The 16,011-nt window shown below is 41.8% G+C and overlaps 1 protein-coding gene across 1 annotated transcript; it reads right to left on the bottom strand.

Annotated features, from left to right (window-relative positions):
• Positions 1-312: 312 nt before the first annotated feature.
• Positions 313-14,354, bottom strand: LOC124135896 (arsenite methyltransferase-like). Its single transcript, XM_046501565.1, has 10 exons — positions 14,291-14,354; positions 12,008-12,191; positions 11,247-11,397; positions 10,754-10,884; positions 7,333-7,402; positions 6,516-6,597; positions 4,820-4,948; positions 2,598-2,740; positions 1,907-2,017; positions 313-662 (listed from the first exon to the last, which is right to left on the bottom strand). The coding sequence occupies exons 2-10, from the start codon at positions 12,148-12,150 to the stop codon at positions 585-587; spliced, it is 1,038 nt and encodes a 345-aa protein (XP_046357521.1). The 5' UTR covers positions 12,151-12,191; positions 14,291-14,354; the 3' UTR covers positions 313-584.
• Positions 14,355-16,011: the final 1,657 nt, after the last annotated feature.

The raw sequence follows: 16,011 nt of genomic DNA, 5'->3' as shown, positions 1-16,011 counted from the left end.
TTCACGTATTTAGTTCTGGATAAAGGGAAGACAAATATTTCCTAAGCTTTCGCAAGACGAGTACGTGGCTCATATCTTGAATCTGATTGACATAAGTTGTCTGTGTTTCATTCATGGCTATTCAGAACTTTCGTGTAAGAATATTCAGGGAACAAGATACTAAACCAAGATCAATGTTTACCAGTACATAAGTATGCTATCACTATTTCAAAGTCATTTGAGTGAAGGTAATCGCGGTAAAGTGTCGGCTGCTATCATAGTATGCCTACCAAAGTAATTCGTTGATATCAGGCAATTATAAGGACATTGTAGTAGGATAAGAAAATATGCTGGTTTTAATTATGAAAGAACGGTGATTACAGGGTTAAGTTTGCGCTTGAATGAGAATTCGTAAGCATTTCTTAATAAAATAGCCAGTGTCCCAACGGCAACGAGTTTATCTACCTGGATAGCTGAAATCTCGAGTCAGTAACGCGGTCATAAAGCAGTATTCCGTTACGAATAACTGGTAATAAGTTTCTGCTAGACGTGCACGAGTGCAAAGACGTTTTCCATTCCTGCAGCATCTGCTGGCCAGCGTCATCCTACTCCACTGTGTAGATATGGGGAGGACATTTCCCCTGAGATTGTATCTGGTCCAGGTATGTGAAGGGGTTTTGACCCTGAAATAAGACGTGGATACTGACATGTATGTACGAATGCTAGTTGCGGCGCGTACAGTGGACATCATCTCTGTTATCCTCGTGTTATGGGGTTTCGAGCCCCTAAGAAGTATTTCTCATTACAGGTCTAATAACAATCCCAATACACTAAAATTAAGTCTAACTTTTGTGAACATTTATTGCCGTTAACACTTGGATGGTCAAATGACCATGTCTTGTTAATGTTGTAGTGAAAATGACTCGCTGTGCGAGACGAGTTGGTCAGGCGTCTTCTTTTTACCGTCACATGATTTCGAGCCTCATCGTAACAAGCAAGTTAAAAATAGATGCACAGCATGATCAGTCACATGACATTACAGACAGGAAGTTTACAAACAGCAGCCGATTCATAATCGGGGCGTACGATTGTTCTGATTACCATCAGATAAAGTCTGATAAAAATTAGCTTTAGTGAAAAAGTTTTGATGTACGTCTTCGTTACTTATTGAATATCTTACTTCGTGAAGCTTAATTCGTAACATAACTTCATCGGCAAGTGGAAAACACCTTGATGTCTTCAGTGGGCTTTCAAGTGTCTAGGGGCAGTCGGGTAGCCTAATGGTTAAAGCGTTCGCTCATCATGCCGAAGACCCGGGTTCGATTCCCGACATGGGTACAATATTGCTGGAATATTGCTAAAAGCGGCGTAAAACCATACTCACTCACTCACTCAAGTGTCTACCTTGATTACATCATTAAGCACGTGGTCACGAGGTGATGCTCGACAACATGTGACGTGGTGTTATATTGTTACACTGTGAAGGATTATTTCAACCCAAATGGGACGAGGGACACACGACCCGTGTGTCTGATGAGTCTGGTCTAAGTTTGAAGAAGGCAGGCAAGTGACGTCATGGCGGTCAGAGGTGACGACTCAAGGACTCCTTCAATTGACGTCATTAGTCCCGACAACTGTGAAGATGTAGGCAGAACTGCATCAGCCTGCGAGGCCTGCTCACCAACTTCTCGGTGACTCCGCCTACAATGACCACATGATCAGGAAAGCAGAGTCTGTAACACCTCCGACAAGCCCCCCCCCCCCCCCCCCCCCCCCCCCCCAAATACCGTGTCCCTCGCTGCATCGGGCTTCTCGCCCCGCGGATTGGGATTGGCTCGATCAGCCACCCCCGCATCCACAACACCCCAGCCAACACTGACCCGAAATCGTGGTGATCTTCGCCAGCGAAGGGCGAACACACACTTACCCGCAGAGTGTTGACAGAACCGATAGCGTCTGCCAGGTCAAAGAATGCACTGTAGCGAGTTTGGGCCAAAATTGTGGCAAGTTCCTCGTCTACCGATACGGATTCCCCAGTCTGAAACAGTTTAAACAGGACACATGAGTGCTTTCAATAGCCCGTTGTTGATGCTATTGCCAGGATACTAGTAGTGGAAGAAAACGCAGATCACAAATAAAGACTCATCAGAAAATAAATTACATTTAAAGGGGACGAGGTTTGACAGTCCTAGAAACGGATGAAAGTCGTTCAAACACAACATTTTCCGTATGGCAATTTGATTATTTCTATTATTTATTATAATCATCAGTTGATGGTTACCCTAATTACCAATTCAGTCTCAATTCAGCATCTAATATTTTTTTTGAATTAGGGGTAAATTCGGTTCAGTCAACCATTTACCTCAACTACCACACTCCCCTTAATATTTGTGATGGAATCGGTCTCAGCAACCCACGTTTGTGGTAAGAGTCGACTAACGGGATCGGGGGCCACACTCGGTGACTTGGTTGATGCATGTCGTGAGCAGACCGATGATTACTTCATTCCTGGTTATTTACAGACCGCCGTCATATAAAAGCTGGAATGTTGCCGAGTGGGGCGTTAAACGAAAAAAACACTACTACACTAAAACAAAAACTACTATCAAATATCTCACCTTAAAGGTCAGATTGATGTCCCATTTGAACTCTGACTCATGACCTTGGATGTTTCCTTTGTACGTCACCGAAGCCGGCCCTCTGTTAGTTCCGCTTCCCAAACGGAATATCCGGTTGCCCGCGCAAATGTACCTTCTTCCGCCTGAGCGTTAACAACAAAACAAAACCTCACTGACTGACACAGTTACAGGGTGTGGCAATGCATTTATACGACGGAGCAAGAGAGAGTGTGTTTATTCTGACAGACAGTAAATAATGTCCCCTCATCAGCGCTAGTTGTTCTGCCGATGCAATTATGAATACTACCTTTGGATATCACACATGTTACAAGGAGACGTGACTCAAGCGACTCATGGACATATGACAAACGATCCCTAGACGTGACACTATCAACAAATAAGCGTAATGCAAAGTGATCTAGGACGTGACACTATCAACAAATAAGCGTAATGCAAAGTTATCTAGGACGTGACACTATCAACAAATAAGTGTAATGCAAAGTGATCTAGGACGTGACACTATCAACAAATAAGCGTAATGCAAAGTGATCTAGGACGTGACACTATTAACAAATAAGCGTAATGCAAAGTTATCTAGGACGTGACACTATCAACAAATAAGTGTAATGCAAAGAGATCTGGGACGTGACACTATCAACAAATAAGCGTAATGCAAAGAGATCTGGGACGTGACACTATCAACAAATAAGCGTAATGCAAAGTGATCTAGGACGTGACACTATCAACAAATAAGCGTAATGCAAAGAGATCTGGGACGTGACACTATCAACAAATAAGCGTAATGCAAAGTGATCTAGGACGTGACACTATCAACAAATAAGCGTAATGCAAAGAGATCTGGGACGTGACACTATCAACAAATAAGCCTAATGCAAAGTGATCTAGGACGTGACACTATCACTTGGTACCCACTGACTGCTGGCTGTGTGTGACGCATTTACCCATATCTCATCTAAGAAGACGGGCTCATATCCTTCTTCACGTTTCTGCTTGATGGTACGAAAGTAATGATTTCGGAGACGAACAATGTCAGACCGTTCACACAACACAGCCCTATTTTCTCCAGTTATCTTTTTGTATTTGTAACCAAATGTATGCAACAGCTGCCATAGTTTCTACTTTGTAACACGTAAATCATGGTCAGTTTCAAGGTGTTTCTTCAACATTCTTAGGGACAGGTACTTATTTTCTGAGTGCAGTTTAACAATTGCACGTCTGACTTGATCCCTCTGAAAACTGTCTAATTTATCAACCTTGCGTGGTTTTGACATGTTCCCTTCCTCCTTGGCCCGACTATTTGTATCTCGTCGACTAACAACATTTTTAAGTTTCTGAGGGGACATACCAAGAGCTTTTGAAGCTCGTTTCAAGAATTTATTAATTGCATAAAAAGGCTTTGCTTTTTCTGCTTCACTTCTAAAGAAATCATACACATTCAACATCAACTGTTTAACATCTGCTGAGTAGCGCATCTTGTCATTGAATGAACAAGGTCACTGTGTAGCACGTGCAGACCGTGTTTGCGCTGTGCCTTCCACGGTTTGTCCCCCCTACGTGTCATGTACACATTTCTATACAAAATTACATGATAGTTTCTTAAAGAACTTCATCCGTCATGGGTCTTAAAATAAACAAAATTCAGATTTTGTTGGGTACAGGGTATTCATGGTCAAGTACCGTATTGATGTTTCATACACTTTTCTGGATTTCGAGTTATTTTGCAATTCATCGTTCTCATTTGGAGTCAAACGGACTGTACCATCTTTTAACGTCTTTTGGTATGACGCGGCCCGGATCTTTCGCTCTCCGGGCGGACGCTCTACCACTAGACCAGGGAGGCGGTTTCCATCTATGGTCGTGAATATAAACGACAAAACCATTTCCATAACCATGATAACAATAAGAAATCTCTACCAAAAGTCCATTGTACGATTCCGATTATAGTATATGTGTTTATGAATCACAATCATATAGTGATGATACCAGGTATTCCAGAAAAGTTAAGCATGTCAACCTGGACGTGACACAACCAGTATTGTCGTCGACGTGACGATGTTCAGTATGATTTCTTTTTAAAAGAAGGGAGATTCACAGGGACACCCGACATAAGTGTGCTGTTTTCTATACTAACACTTAGCACTTCAGTTACTTTGTCCATAATCTGTCAATGGTCATAGTTTTGCTCATGTGTCGTTACTTACGTAGCCTGGCCTTGTAGGCCTCGCTGAGATTGACAGGGCCGACACATGTGAGGTAGGGAGTGGTGAATCCTGCTTTCTTGGACGAGGCAAGGAATTCATCTGGAAGCTGGGATCCAGTCAGGCCCAGATCTGTCGGAGATATAAACAGATAAAGCCTTAATAACATTCTCAAAAACCGTGCCACATAACCGGATAGTACTTGCAGGATGCCTCGCGATATGGATGCAATATTACCGATGCAATGTAAAACTTTAACTCACTCATTCACTCTTAATTGTCGGGGATAATTGTAGAGATTAATATATACTTTGTTGCACAGGCTTTGCAGAGTATTGAATACGATCTGTGCTCAAGGTCAACTATCCTGACTCTCCATCCCCCCTGACCATAGTGCTCTCCCATGTCACATGTGATGTTCGTCACTGTATCCAGCCTTTGAACACGTTGATGTGTGTAAATAAAAATATATATTTTGAACAGTGGCACCAAGCCGCGCAACTTGTTAGATAGAATTGGGCCATGTTTTATAAATAAATTAAATTCAACCTAGTCTCGTACGACACGCATGGGTTGCTGAATACCTGTTCTCTACCCGGATATTCACGGGTCTAGTCTCACAGTGATTTGGCTAATAGTAAATGTACAATGCTTTGTGTAAGTCTGGGACTTGACTCTCGGGCAGCGCTACATTTATCCCGCGCAACTACAAGAGCAAATAGTGATGATACCAGGTTTCGAGAAAATGGTGAGCGTAACCTTTTCCACCGTTAGTACCCGTCACAAACACATGCAAAGACAAGTCAACTGTACACGGGATTGTATGGCACAAGTCAAAATAGGGAATTGCATCGGCATACGTTTTGAAAGTTTGGCTGAGGCAACAATCTTGAGGCATGAGTCGTATGGCGCTCTTTGAAATCTTCGTAGAAAAACATTTGGTATAGCCTTCGATTCTTCACCGAAATGTCCCAACAGTGTGAAAAAGACTGCCATCCACATAAATTGCTTGTTATTTCACGGTAGCACGTAAATAGTTATGTTTTAGGCAAACCAGACACTGAAATCATGAGCAACTTCCACGCCATTAAGTCAAAGAAACTGACCAGCCGAGCCACAATGTAGTGGGACCTTTGCACAAACATCGGGTATTGGGGAAGTGCTCTGACTTGGAATTGCCGCAGGGTGCTTGAAGACACACATCGAGATAAGGTGGCTGGACCATTTGCGAACTTCGATTGTACACGAGCTAACATGCGTCCAGTTGATTTATGTACAAAAGCAGCATAGTATTAAGGTGAGGTGAGGTGAGGTGAGGTGAGGTGAGGTGAGGTGAGGTGAGGTGAAATGGGGTTTAACGTAGCGTCCAAGATTATTGCACTTATACAGCGACGTGTATGTACGTGTGTGTGTTTGTGTGGCTGCTTTTACTAGTCCGGACTGATGCCGCTTTATAGTGCTAGCTCACTGAGATACCATGCTGCAGTTTAACATGAATACCCCACTCAGACACAGTATAATGACTCCGAGCCGACCAGTCCTTGTTTTAGCCCCTTAATGCCGAGCGCCAGACAGGGTAACAACAAGTACCATATTTTAACGTCTTTTGGTATGACGCCGGACCCCGGACCTTTTGCTCTCCGGGCGGACGCTCTACCACTAGACCACGGGGGCGGTCTATAGTATTAAGAAGACTCACCCCAAGCTTTAAGGTCGTCCGTCATGTCAGAAGGGGCTGGTTTCTCACCGTACACATCGTTCAGGTAGAATTCGCCATCAGGCTGAATACAGAACATTTTTTCCAAATTTTTAAATAACATCAATAATTAGGTATCAAAAGTCTTCCCGAACGCTGTCGAACCTTATTCCTTTCTCGGCTACACGACAATTGTCAGAAAACACTATGTTGTCAGGCCTAGGCTCGATTAATTACAGACCGCCGTCATACATCTGGAATACTGCTGAGTGCGGCGTTAAACAACAAACAAACCAACAAAAAACGAAGCCCGCTGGATAGAAAGTTAAGGAAAGGTAGTTGATTTTAGTGGCCTTGCGCGCTCCGCATACAGTGGACAAAGGTAGGGGTGTAGTAAGTAGGCGAGTCTTTAGTGAGTGAGTTAAAGTTTAACGTCGCATCGGCATTATTTCAGCCATATAGCGACAGGAGAGTCTTGAGTTGAGTATAAAGCCCTTTAGGTAGGAAGTGGGGTAATTTAAGTGGATAGGAAGTAGGGTAATTTACGTGGATATGAAGGAGCACGGTCGTGAGTGGATTTTGAAAAGATAGGCAGTGGAAGGGCCGTGAGTTGATTTTAAAGGATCGGAAGTAGGATTGTCGTGGGCTGGTTTTAAAGGATAGAAAGTAGGGCACTCGTAAGATAATTTTAGTGGATAGGGAGTAGGATTATTTAGGTGGATAGGAAGTAGAAGGGTCGTGAGTTGGTTTTAAATGAGAGGAAGAATGATGGAATTCTTGAAGTTTGTTTAGGTGGAAGGCGCGTTTAACAGCTTCTTACCTTCAATAATCTGAAGGCTTCGGCGAACGCGTTGTCTTTGTTGGGTACCAAACAAAACACACCATTGGATCTGTAATAAACGTTTGTGATGAATATCATATATAAATCATCGAGGGAGTTGGTTCCCTCCGCTGATAATTTAAAAAAACATAAATAGAGCATTGTTCGAGCAATTATCGCATATGTAGTGAATGAAATTGAAATGAAGAACACACAGCAGCTGTGTATGGGACACTATTTTCCTTAAGCTGTTTATTGTCATTCTGATACACCGGCACATTTTGTATAAGATGCGTGATGCACAACTGTGACATGATATGAGTGTGTGAGCGAGTGAGTATGGTTTTACGCCGTTTTTAGCCATATTCCAGCAATATCACGGCTGACACCAGAAATGGGCTTTACACATTGTACACATTTGGGGAATCGAACCCGGGCCTTCGGCGTGACGAGCGGACACTTTAACCACTAGGCTACCCCCACCGCCCCGTCATGATATAAAGAAACTTCACATTCAAGATCATTCTATTTACTCTACTGCCACTGGATTTAGGGGTTCTTAAGTTCACAGTTAAGGATAATATAGATTACATCTTATTTTTATCTGTTCTTTACTCGAGCTATATGAGAATACATTCATTGCAATTGATTCAGTCATTTCCCTAGTGATTACTCACCAAGCAATTGTTTGAGCCATAAACCGAAAAATAATTAGCCACGCCCACTAACGGAATACAGTTTCTTGATTGGTTAATAATAGAAAGGGCGGGGCTTGTGTTGCATTGTTGCGCTGGACGATGTCACCGATTTCGTATCATTATCAACATGTTTTAATGTTTTAATGATTAAATGAGCCTTCTGTGAAGTTTTTATTGTTGTCGTATTTATCTTTAAGAATTGACGAATATATTCTTGGCGTTTATAGTCAAAAGAATACTGTAGTCAATTCTTTACATTCAAACTGCCACACAGCCAATGTGACAAGGGTGGTTGGTTGTTTGTTTTACGCCGCACTCAGCAATATTCCAGCTATATGACGTCGGTCTGTAAATAATCGAGTCTGGACCAGACAATCCAGTGATTAATGTCATGAGCATCGATCCACGCAATTGGGATCGATGACATGCTTCAAACCAAGTCAGCGAGCCTGACCACCCGATCACGTTAGTCGCCTTTTACGACAAGCATGGGTTGCTGAAGACCTATTCTACCCCGGAATCTTCACAGGTCCAATGTGACAAGGACTTGGTCCCCGCATAGCAGCCCTATTATGTTTATTGCAAAACAAGATCCTCCAGATAGCGACATTTTCTGCGAACTGTACTGGAGTAAACTAGATTCGCAATGCCTTGTCGATGTCTGGGGTAGCCTGTCTCACAGTCCCTGACCCTTATTATTTTCACTTCGCAAGTCTCCGTTTCAGTTTAAATGGAGTTGCTTGTTTCTATCAAGTTATATATTTTCCGAGATTAAGCGTCAGTCTATGTTCTTGTGTGTAATGGAACGTCCGGCGCCGATAACAGTTCATGACCTGACTGAATGAACTGGCTGAGATCAAGTTCTAATGTGGAGGCCCAACACCAGACAAGGCAAACAAAGGCTTAGGGGCTATGGTCATTTCATAAAGTACGTATCCCACACTGCTATTGTGTAGGATAAACACGACTCTGAACTTTTGGTCGTGGTTGTGAAACCCGAGGTAGCAGGGATCGGGTATGTGGTATGAAGGTCGAAGCAGGTTTGACTTTCCAAAAGTAAATCCTGGTGAGAGGTTTTAACTTCTAGTGGGGTTATTCTGTCAACGTGATTAGCATAATAATGGACCAAATCTGTGATACGTTTATAAATAAATACATCAATAAATAAAGCGACAAATTCCTTTCCGTATCCAATAGAAACCTCTGCATAAAGCAGAGTCGATTGTACTATTCCGACTATATCATTAGCAGGTGTTTATGAATCACTATCAAATAGTGATGATACCAGGTGTTCGCGAAAAGGTCAGCGTATCCTGCCCAATCGGTGGCATCCGTCACAAACACATGCAAAGGCAAGTAAATTGTTCACCTGAAAAAAACTCGGCAAACTATAGAGATAACCACTCCGTGTGGCGTATGAGCTGATGATTTGTTTTCGAGGTCTCGGGGTCAACCGCAGAATCTAACAGGGGCGAGAGAAACTGCGAAAATGGAGAAAGCTGGGAAATGAGCTGTGGTTATGCATACCTGCATAAAAGGTCAAATCACCAAGGGAAAGACACGAACTTGTCAAGAGCAGACATGGAGATGTTGCCCTTCATAGTCAACTTGGGGCCGTGGGGTAGCCTTAGACATTTAGTCCCAGAAATATATTTATCTTATTTAAAAATATAAATTTTATCTACAAAATAAATTTAATTTAGAATGTAGACTTGCCATATCATTCTTGATACGAATTGGACTCCTTTTTATAATTTATGCTCTAGGGTCTCGGAGACAGACTATAGGTTAGCCCAAAAACTTAAACATATAGATATAGACATAGGTATGCCCCACGTGGGTACAGTGTGTGAAGCCCATTTGTGGTGTCCCCGCCGTTATATTGCTGGAATATTGCTAAAAGCGGCGTAAAACCATACTCACTCACCCATATTCAACTGGGCTGTCGAATTGAAGTCCTACAGGACAACATATTCGAAATGAGATGAGGATAACCGTCTCACGTCTCGCATTGACACTATACAAATAGCATGTGTTTCCTTAACTGCTGAGGATGAAAATAATACTAGTATACATGTATATAGTGTCAACAGTCCTGTAGTTTCAACACTCAGAAGTGAACGAGCTGCACTATTCTAGCTTTATCACTGCAACCTTTACATAAAAATAATCGGTTGATAGTATGGGCAACGGTGTCGGCGGAGGAGGAAGGCGTGAAGTCGTGCAACCACCTGACTTGCATTGATCAACTCTTGAGGTGTGAGACTCACTAGGAGCCTTGTGTGTGCCGGAGTCCCCCGGGGCTCTGGTTGAATGGCCATGCGTCTTCGTACATCCGACCAGGCCTGCATCTCACCCAGCCTCATACTGATAATGTCTTTACTGTATGTGGCGTAAAATACCATTCATTCACTCCTTAAATCGGTTGGTCAGGCACAGTGACTTGATCGTTGCTCATTATATCAATCACCGGTTTGTCGGGTCCAGACTGGGTTATTTATTACTGACGAAAAGGACACCCAAACCACTCGAGTCAGTGCTCTTCACATACGCGTGTTCGTCTTTATTTTGATAAAATAAATTTTGGAACAGTTCAAAGTGTTTGATGCCTTTTTGCAAAACAGGGAAGTTTAGTTGTTAAACAACAAACGTTTGCAGCCCAAACGACTTGTTGATACTGACAGTGAGGATGTAATTGTCTATGAAATGTAAATTCCACTCACACAATGATGTCAAAACTCTGATCTTTCAACTCGGAAAGGTTCTCGGCGTTGCCTACGAAGAATTCCGTGTTTTTCTTGTTGTATCCCCATCTATCGCGGTGATAGTCCTCCCTGTTCTTTCCTTCGGAAATCTAAAAAAATAGTTTCATTCATTCATTTAGTTGCGTCAAAGGAAGTTCCAGTATGTTGCGTTGGCCCACCTCAGTAGCTCTTACATAAATAAAAAACATCACCCGTCTTCAAACACAAGTTTAACGATTTAAACGATCAGGCGAAAAACGTCATTATTACATTCAACACTCTTTTTCGGAGAATTGTATAAATGAAGTGGGATTTTCCGGGTTTGACGCCCCTATGACCAGTAGAAAAGTCATGCTATGGCGGGTTTGCTCAATTTGAGGATTAAACACGATCGACGGCATTTCCTTTGCTCGAACCCACAAGCTTATTTCTACACGTCTATATATGATAGTGTTTACAACATTGTACTTACAAGATTTGGGGTTAAATCCATGCCCACAACACTTCCGGTTGGTCCAACTAATTTGCTGAGGATGAAAACGAGGCTGCCAGAACCACACCCAATGTCAAGGACACGCTTTCCTTCAATGCCTTCGGGAATTACAAGCCCTGAACCATAATACCTAGAAATAATATTAGATCGTTCATATGTAAAGTAGTCCTCGTCATAAATGTACTGAATGTACAATGATCCCCTGTTCGTGTACACTAGTTTCTGCATTCATATTGGAGATGAGACAGAAGCATCAACTCCGTGTCACCTTTCCTCCTTTAGTAATGTCCTGGAAACAGATCACTGACGTGTGGATGTAGGCTAGTCCAAACCCGAACGACAAGTGAATGTACTTATGTTTCCAGAAAAGACAGAAATTTTGTCTGCAATAGGTGATTGAGCTTTTACACTGATTTTCAGTGGTCCATTCATATAATCTCGACAGCTATTTCGCCCTACACGCCAAATGGAATCTGTTTCGGCAGAAAATCTATTCTCTTGCATTGACAATTTATATTTACGCCGTTCTAACAATATTCCAGTCATAACACGTCAGGGGACACAATACATGTTAGGCATCTGAAATACTCCATCCAGGAAGAAAACCTCCTCTATATATTTTGATAACAATCATTCTTCTCATCCCGTCCAATAGACAGCCTCTATGCTTTAAAGACACATTATATAATCATGACGTCGTTCTTCAGAGCTACTGCTCGTGTGACCAACAATTCACCTACCTCTTCATCGTCTCTGGGTGCATCTGAGACACGATGTTCTTGATGGATGGCGTCAGGTCCCAGTCGTTGACTGCGCAGATGAAGTCACATTTGACAGCAGTGGAGTTGTAGAAGTCCCTCACGTAGTCATTGATCTCGGCCATCTTGAATAGTGTCTCCTAAGAGGAAGCGCCAAACCTGTTCCCTGGACATGTATTGCAGTCAGTATATAGATGATGAAACACGTTATGAGTGAAGACCAATCGGCCTACAGACAGTACGACCTATACTGTTGACAGCAACGCTCATGGTGTTTACACATTCAGGTGGCTTAGAATTAGATGAAGTGAGGTAGGGTTTAATGTTCCAGATATAATTTCACTTACATAGCGACGTGCACGCATGTGTTTGAGGGCTGCTTGTACTAAATAAAGCGACAGAACCCTTTCCATATCCAAAAGAATTCTCTGCTTAAAGCAGAGTCCATTGTACGATTCCGACTATACCATGAGCACGTGTTTATGAAACACTATCAAATAGTAATGATGTGAGACCTGTGAAATCACCAGGGTTACGTAACAGTTTCGTCTCACGGAAAGGGATGGGCAAGCGTGCTAACGGCGCGAAGTTCCCCAGTCAAAGATGACACAACACAAAAAGACAGTAATGATAGCGTTTTGAAGCATAAAATTACAGGGTTCAATTCCTGGCTGCACATTCTGGGAGACACCTAAACCAAATCAACAGATATGGCTGGCGATGTTGTAGCCCATCCAGGACAGACAGAAAGAGCATAGAAAATATATTTAAAAGAATTAACAATAATCCATGTGAAATTCGGGATGTGATGATTATATTTTGAAGGAGAAAACGATATTGTTGAAGATTATACAAACGCATTGTTGATACCAAAAAGCATATGTGCAAAAATAAACGCACAACCCCAATAATTATATACAGTAATGATATTAACTAATAATCCCCCAAAGGAATCATCACATCCTTTCTAGCACAGGATACATATAAGATCCCACCTTGGGTGAGGTGAAAGTCACTTCAACAGCAGCCAGTGGGGATTATGAAACACATTTAAACCCAAAATGAGGGAATATTTCTCCCCAGCACATTTGGAGTATGATATATATGTACGTACGTAGATAACACAATGGCCGATGCTGCAGCTAAAGCAGCACTCAACAAATCTGTGACACCACTTCATATTCCATACACTGATTTCAAGCCAGTGATTAGAACCTATATCCGTGATCTGATGCAAAAGAAGTGGGACACCCAAGTAGGAATCAATAAATTACATGACATTAAACCAAACATCGGTAACACCTACTTGGGTTGTTCATTTTACTTCATTTTACGACGATGTCGTATTAGCCATTCTCGCTATACCAATGAATATTTATTGAAGGTGAGGATCCTCCGTTCTGCATCCCTTGTGATGAAAGAATCACGGTCAAGCATGTCCTGCTTGACTGTGTTGATTTTTCCATCACAAGGGATAAATATTTCAAGGTTACATCTATGAAAGATCTTTTTAATAATATTAGTTCGCATTTAATTATTGGCTTTTTAAAAGAAATAAAGTTGTATCATAAATTTGGTTAACTTGTGTAAAATATATGATTTTTTTAACATTAGTAGAATATATTGATATCTGTGAATGTTTGTGGCAGTATCCTCGATGGGGGTTAAAGTAGTGTAACATTATTGTCCCCCTGAGAGGGTATCGTAAGTCCAAAATATTCAAAATATGTTATTCCTACTATAGCTTTAATCATAGAATATGTGTTCTTTTAATTTGGCTAAATTTGTCAATACTCATAAACACCTGAAGGGATGATGTAAATCCGGCTGGGGTCCATGCAGGTAGCAAAGGTACTGTAAGTCCCCATGGACCCCAGTATGGTGGTCTACCTTCAGTTGCTGGCGATCTATAGCCCGTTTTTATCTTGTATCGTTATGTATAGTGCTATTATTATTTTTTACGATTTCATACTAGTTTTATATCCTTTTCTGTGATAAATCTAGTTATTTTACTGTCCTTCGTTGGCAGGTGTTTATATAAGTATCAATATATGTATTTTGTTTAACTATTGATAGTCACGATATGGCTGAAATATTGCCGATGTGACTTAAAATTTTAACTCACTCACTCACACTTTAAAACGTTTCGTGACGCGTAAATACTCACTGCAATGTTCACTATCATTCGTAATCCTAAACTTATCTAACCAACAAATAATCTAGAAAAATGGTCAATGCAACTGTTCATATAGTTTGCAAACTCACCCCCATGTGCTTCGCCCCACCGAAATCTGTCTATGCTGTGAGGGCGCATGCAGCACGAGCGCCTGTGTGTGTGTGTGTGTGTGTGTGTGTGTGTGTGTGTGTATGCTTGTTCACGTGATACATCATGTGATAAGCTAAGTCGACTGTCAAGGGAAGATGGTCAGATTCTGTTCCAGTTACTATTTTAAAGTTTTTAAAACATTCATACATAGAAGAGGGCACAATACAATAATCTACAATTACCTTGATGGCCAATAAACGTACAATCCCCCTCTACGTCTGAACCCGCTCTACCGTTTAATACATGCATGTTCATGTTTACACACAGGTCGAGGGTATTAATAATTGTGTCTTTGGACTTTCTTGGAATAGCAAAGTCATCAATTGGGAGATAATCGACGGAGTCTATGAAACCTTATTCTAATCCTATACGAGTATTCATATCAACAAAAATAGTTATTGCAGTACCTGGATATTCATTACACAGTGTGTACAGTTTTGTCTCTAAGAGTCCTACACCAGTGCAGTCTCGCATATTAGCTGCTACTGTTGTAGCATCAGTTACATATACAAATCCCAGTATAATGGGAGGCCTGGGCAGTACGGTGTCCTCCCATTAGTTAGACAGCCAGTTGTTAGACACCTTAAAATAACAACTTTTCTGGTTGAGTGCACAACAATGTGCAATGCTGTTACCTTGATTGATAATGGAATGACCCATAGCTACGTTTGTAAGGAAGAAAACACAATCTGTCCATTCACTGTGTCGTCGGGTGACCAGCTGGTTGATAGACTTCCTTATATATATATTCGATTCCATCGCAATATCTGCCCAGAGTACATGTGCGTTCTCGAACACACTGGTGACAGTGATGGTCTGCGAAAATATGCTCAAAATCTGTGGTAGGTTTGGCCCAAGTTTCTATGAAGGTAATGGCATGGAAGGTTTTACAAAAAAATACTTTTTGAGTTTTGAATAAAGCCAATTTACATTCCATATTATGAAGGATAATTTTATTTCCGGAATATATCTATCTTCATGTTTGGATTTAGTAGTGGACCTGCACGTATCTTTACTATGACAGTGGCCTCGACCACTTTCCTATCTGGATTACACCGTGATTGTCTCTCGGGGTGGCTGTCACCACGTCGTCTGCTAGCTCTGGGGTCCCGGGTGTGGGAAGCTTCGTCGGGTGAGTCGGCGAGGGTGGTGGCTTGATGGCGGGTGTATTGTCGCTTTTCTATCGGGACGATGGTTTTCTTTTCCCAGTCGTATTTGTAAGTCACCTTATTCACCACCAGCTTGTCGTGTGTAAGATAGCAGTCGTCACCTTTGTCTCGATGTTCTTTCACGTACCCACCAAGCACCTGCCTCACACCCCTCACACTTTGTGTGTAATGTGGAGAGACTTCGACCTCTATTCCAAAGAAGAGTAAGTTTTCTCAACGTGATTGGGATTCTAGTTGTTCGAGTCTGTTCATTAGCATATTATTTTCCTCTTCATGTTTATCGACTTCTGACCACACCTGTATTACTGATGCCTACATTGTTTTGGTCACGTGTATAACTGATGCCTACATTGTGTGAGTTACCTGTATTACTGATGCGTAAATTCTGTGGGACACCTGAATTACTGACACCTACATTGTTTGGGACACCTGAATTACTGACACCTACATTGTTTGGGACACCTGAATTACTGACACCTACATTGTTTGGG

Source organism: Haliotis rufescens, unplaced genomic scaffold (assembly GCF_023055435.1).
Source record: "Haliotis rufescens isolate VD_foot unplaced genomic scaffold, xgHalRufe1.0.p SCAF_4, whole genome shotgun sequence".
NCBI classification, from domain to species: domain Eukaryota; kingdom Metazoa; phylum Mollusca; class Gastropoda; order Lepetellida; family Haliotidae; genus Haliotis; species Haliotis rufescens.
This window is presented reverse-complemented; position numbering and strand designations above follow the sequence as displayed.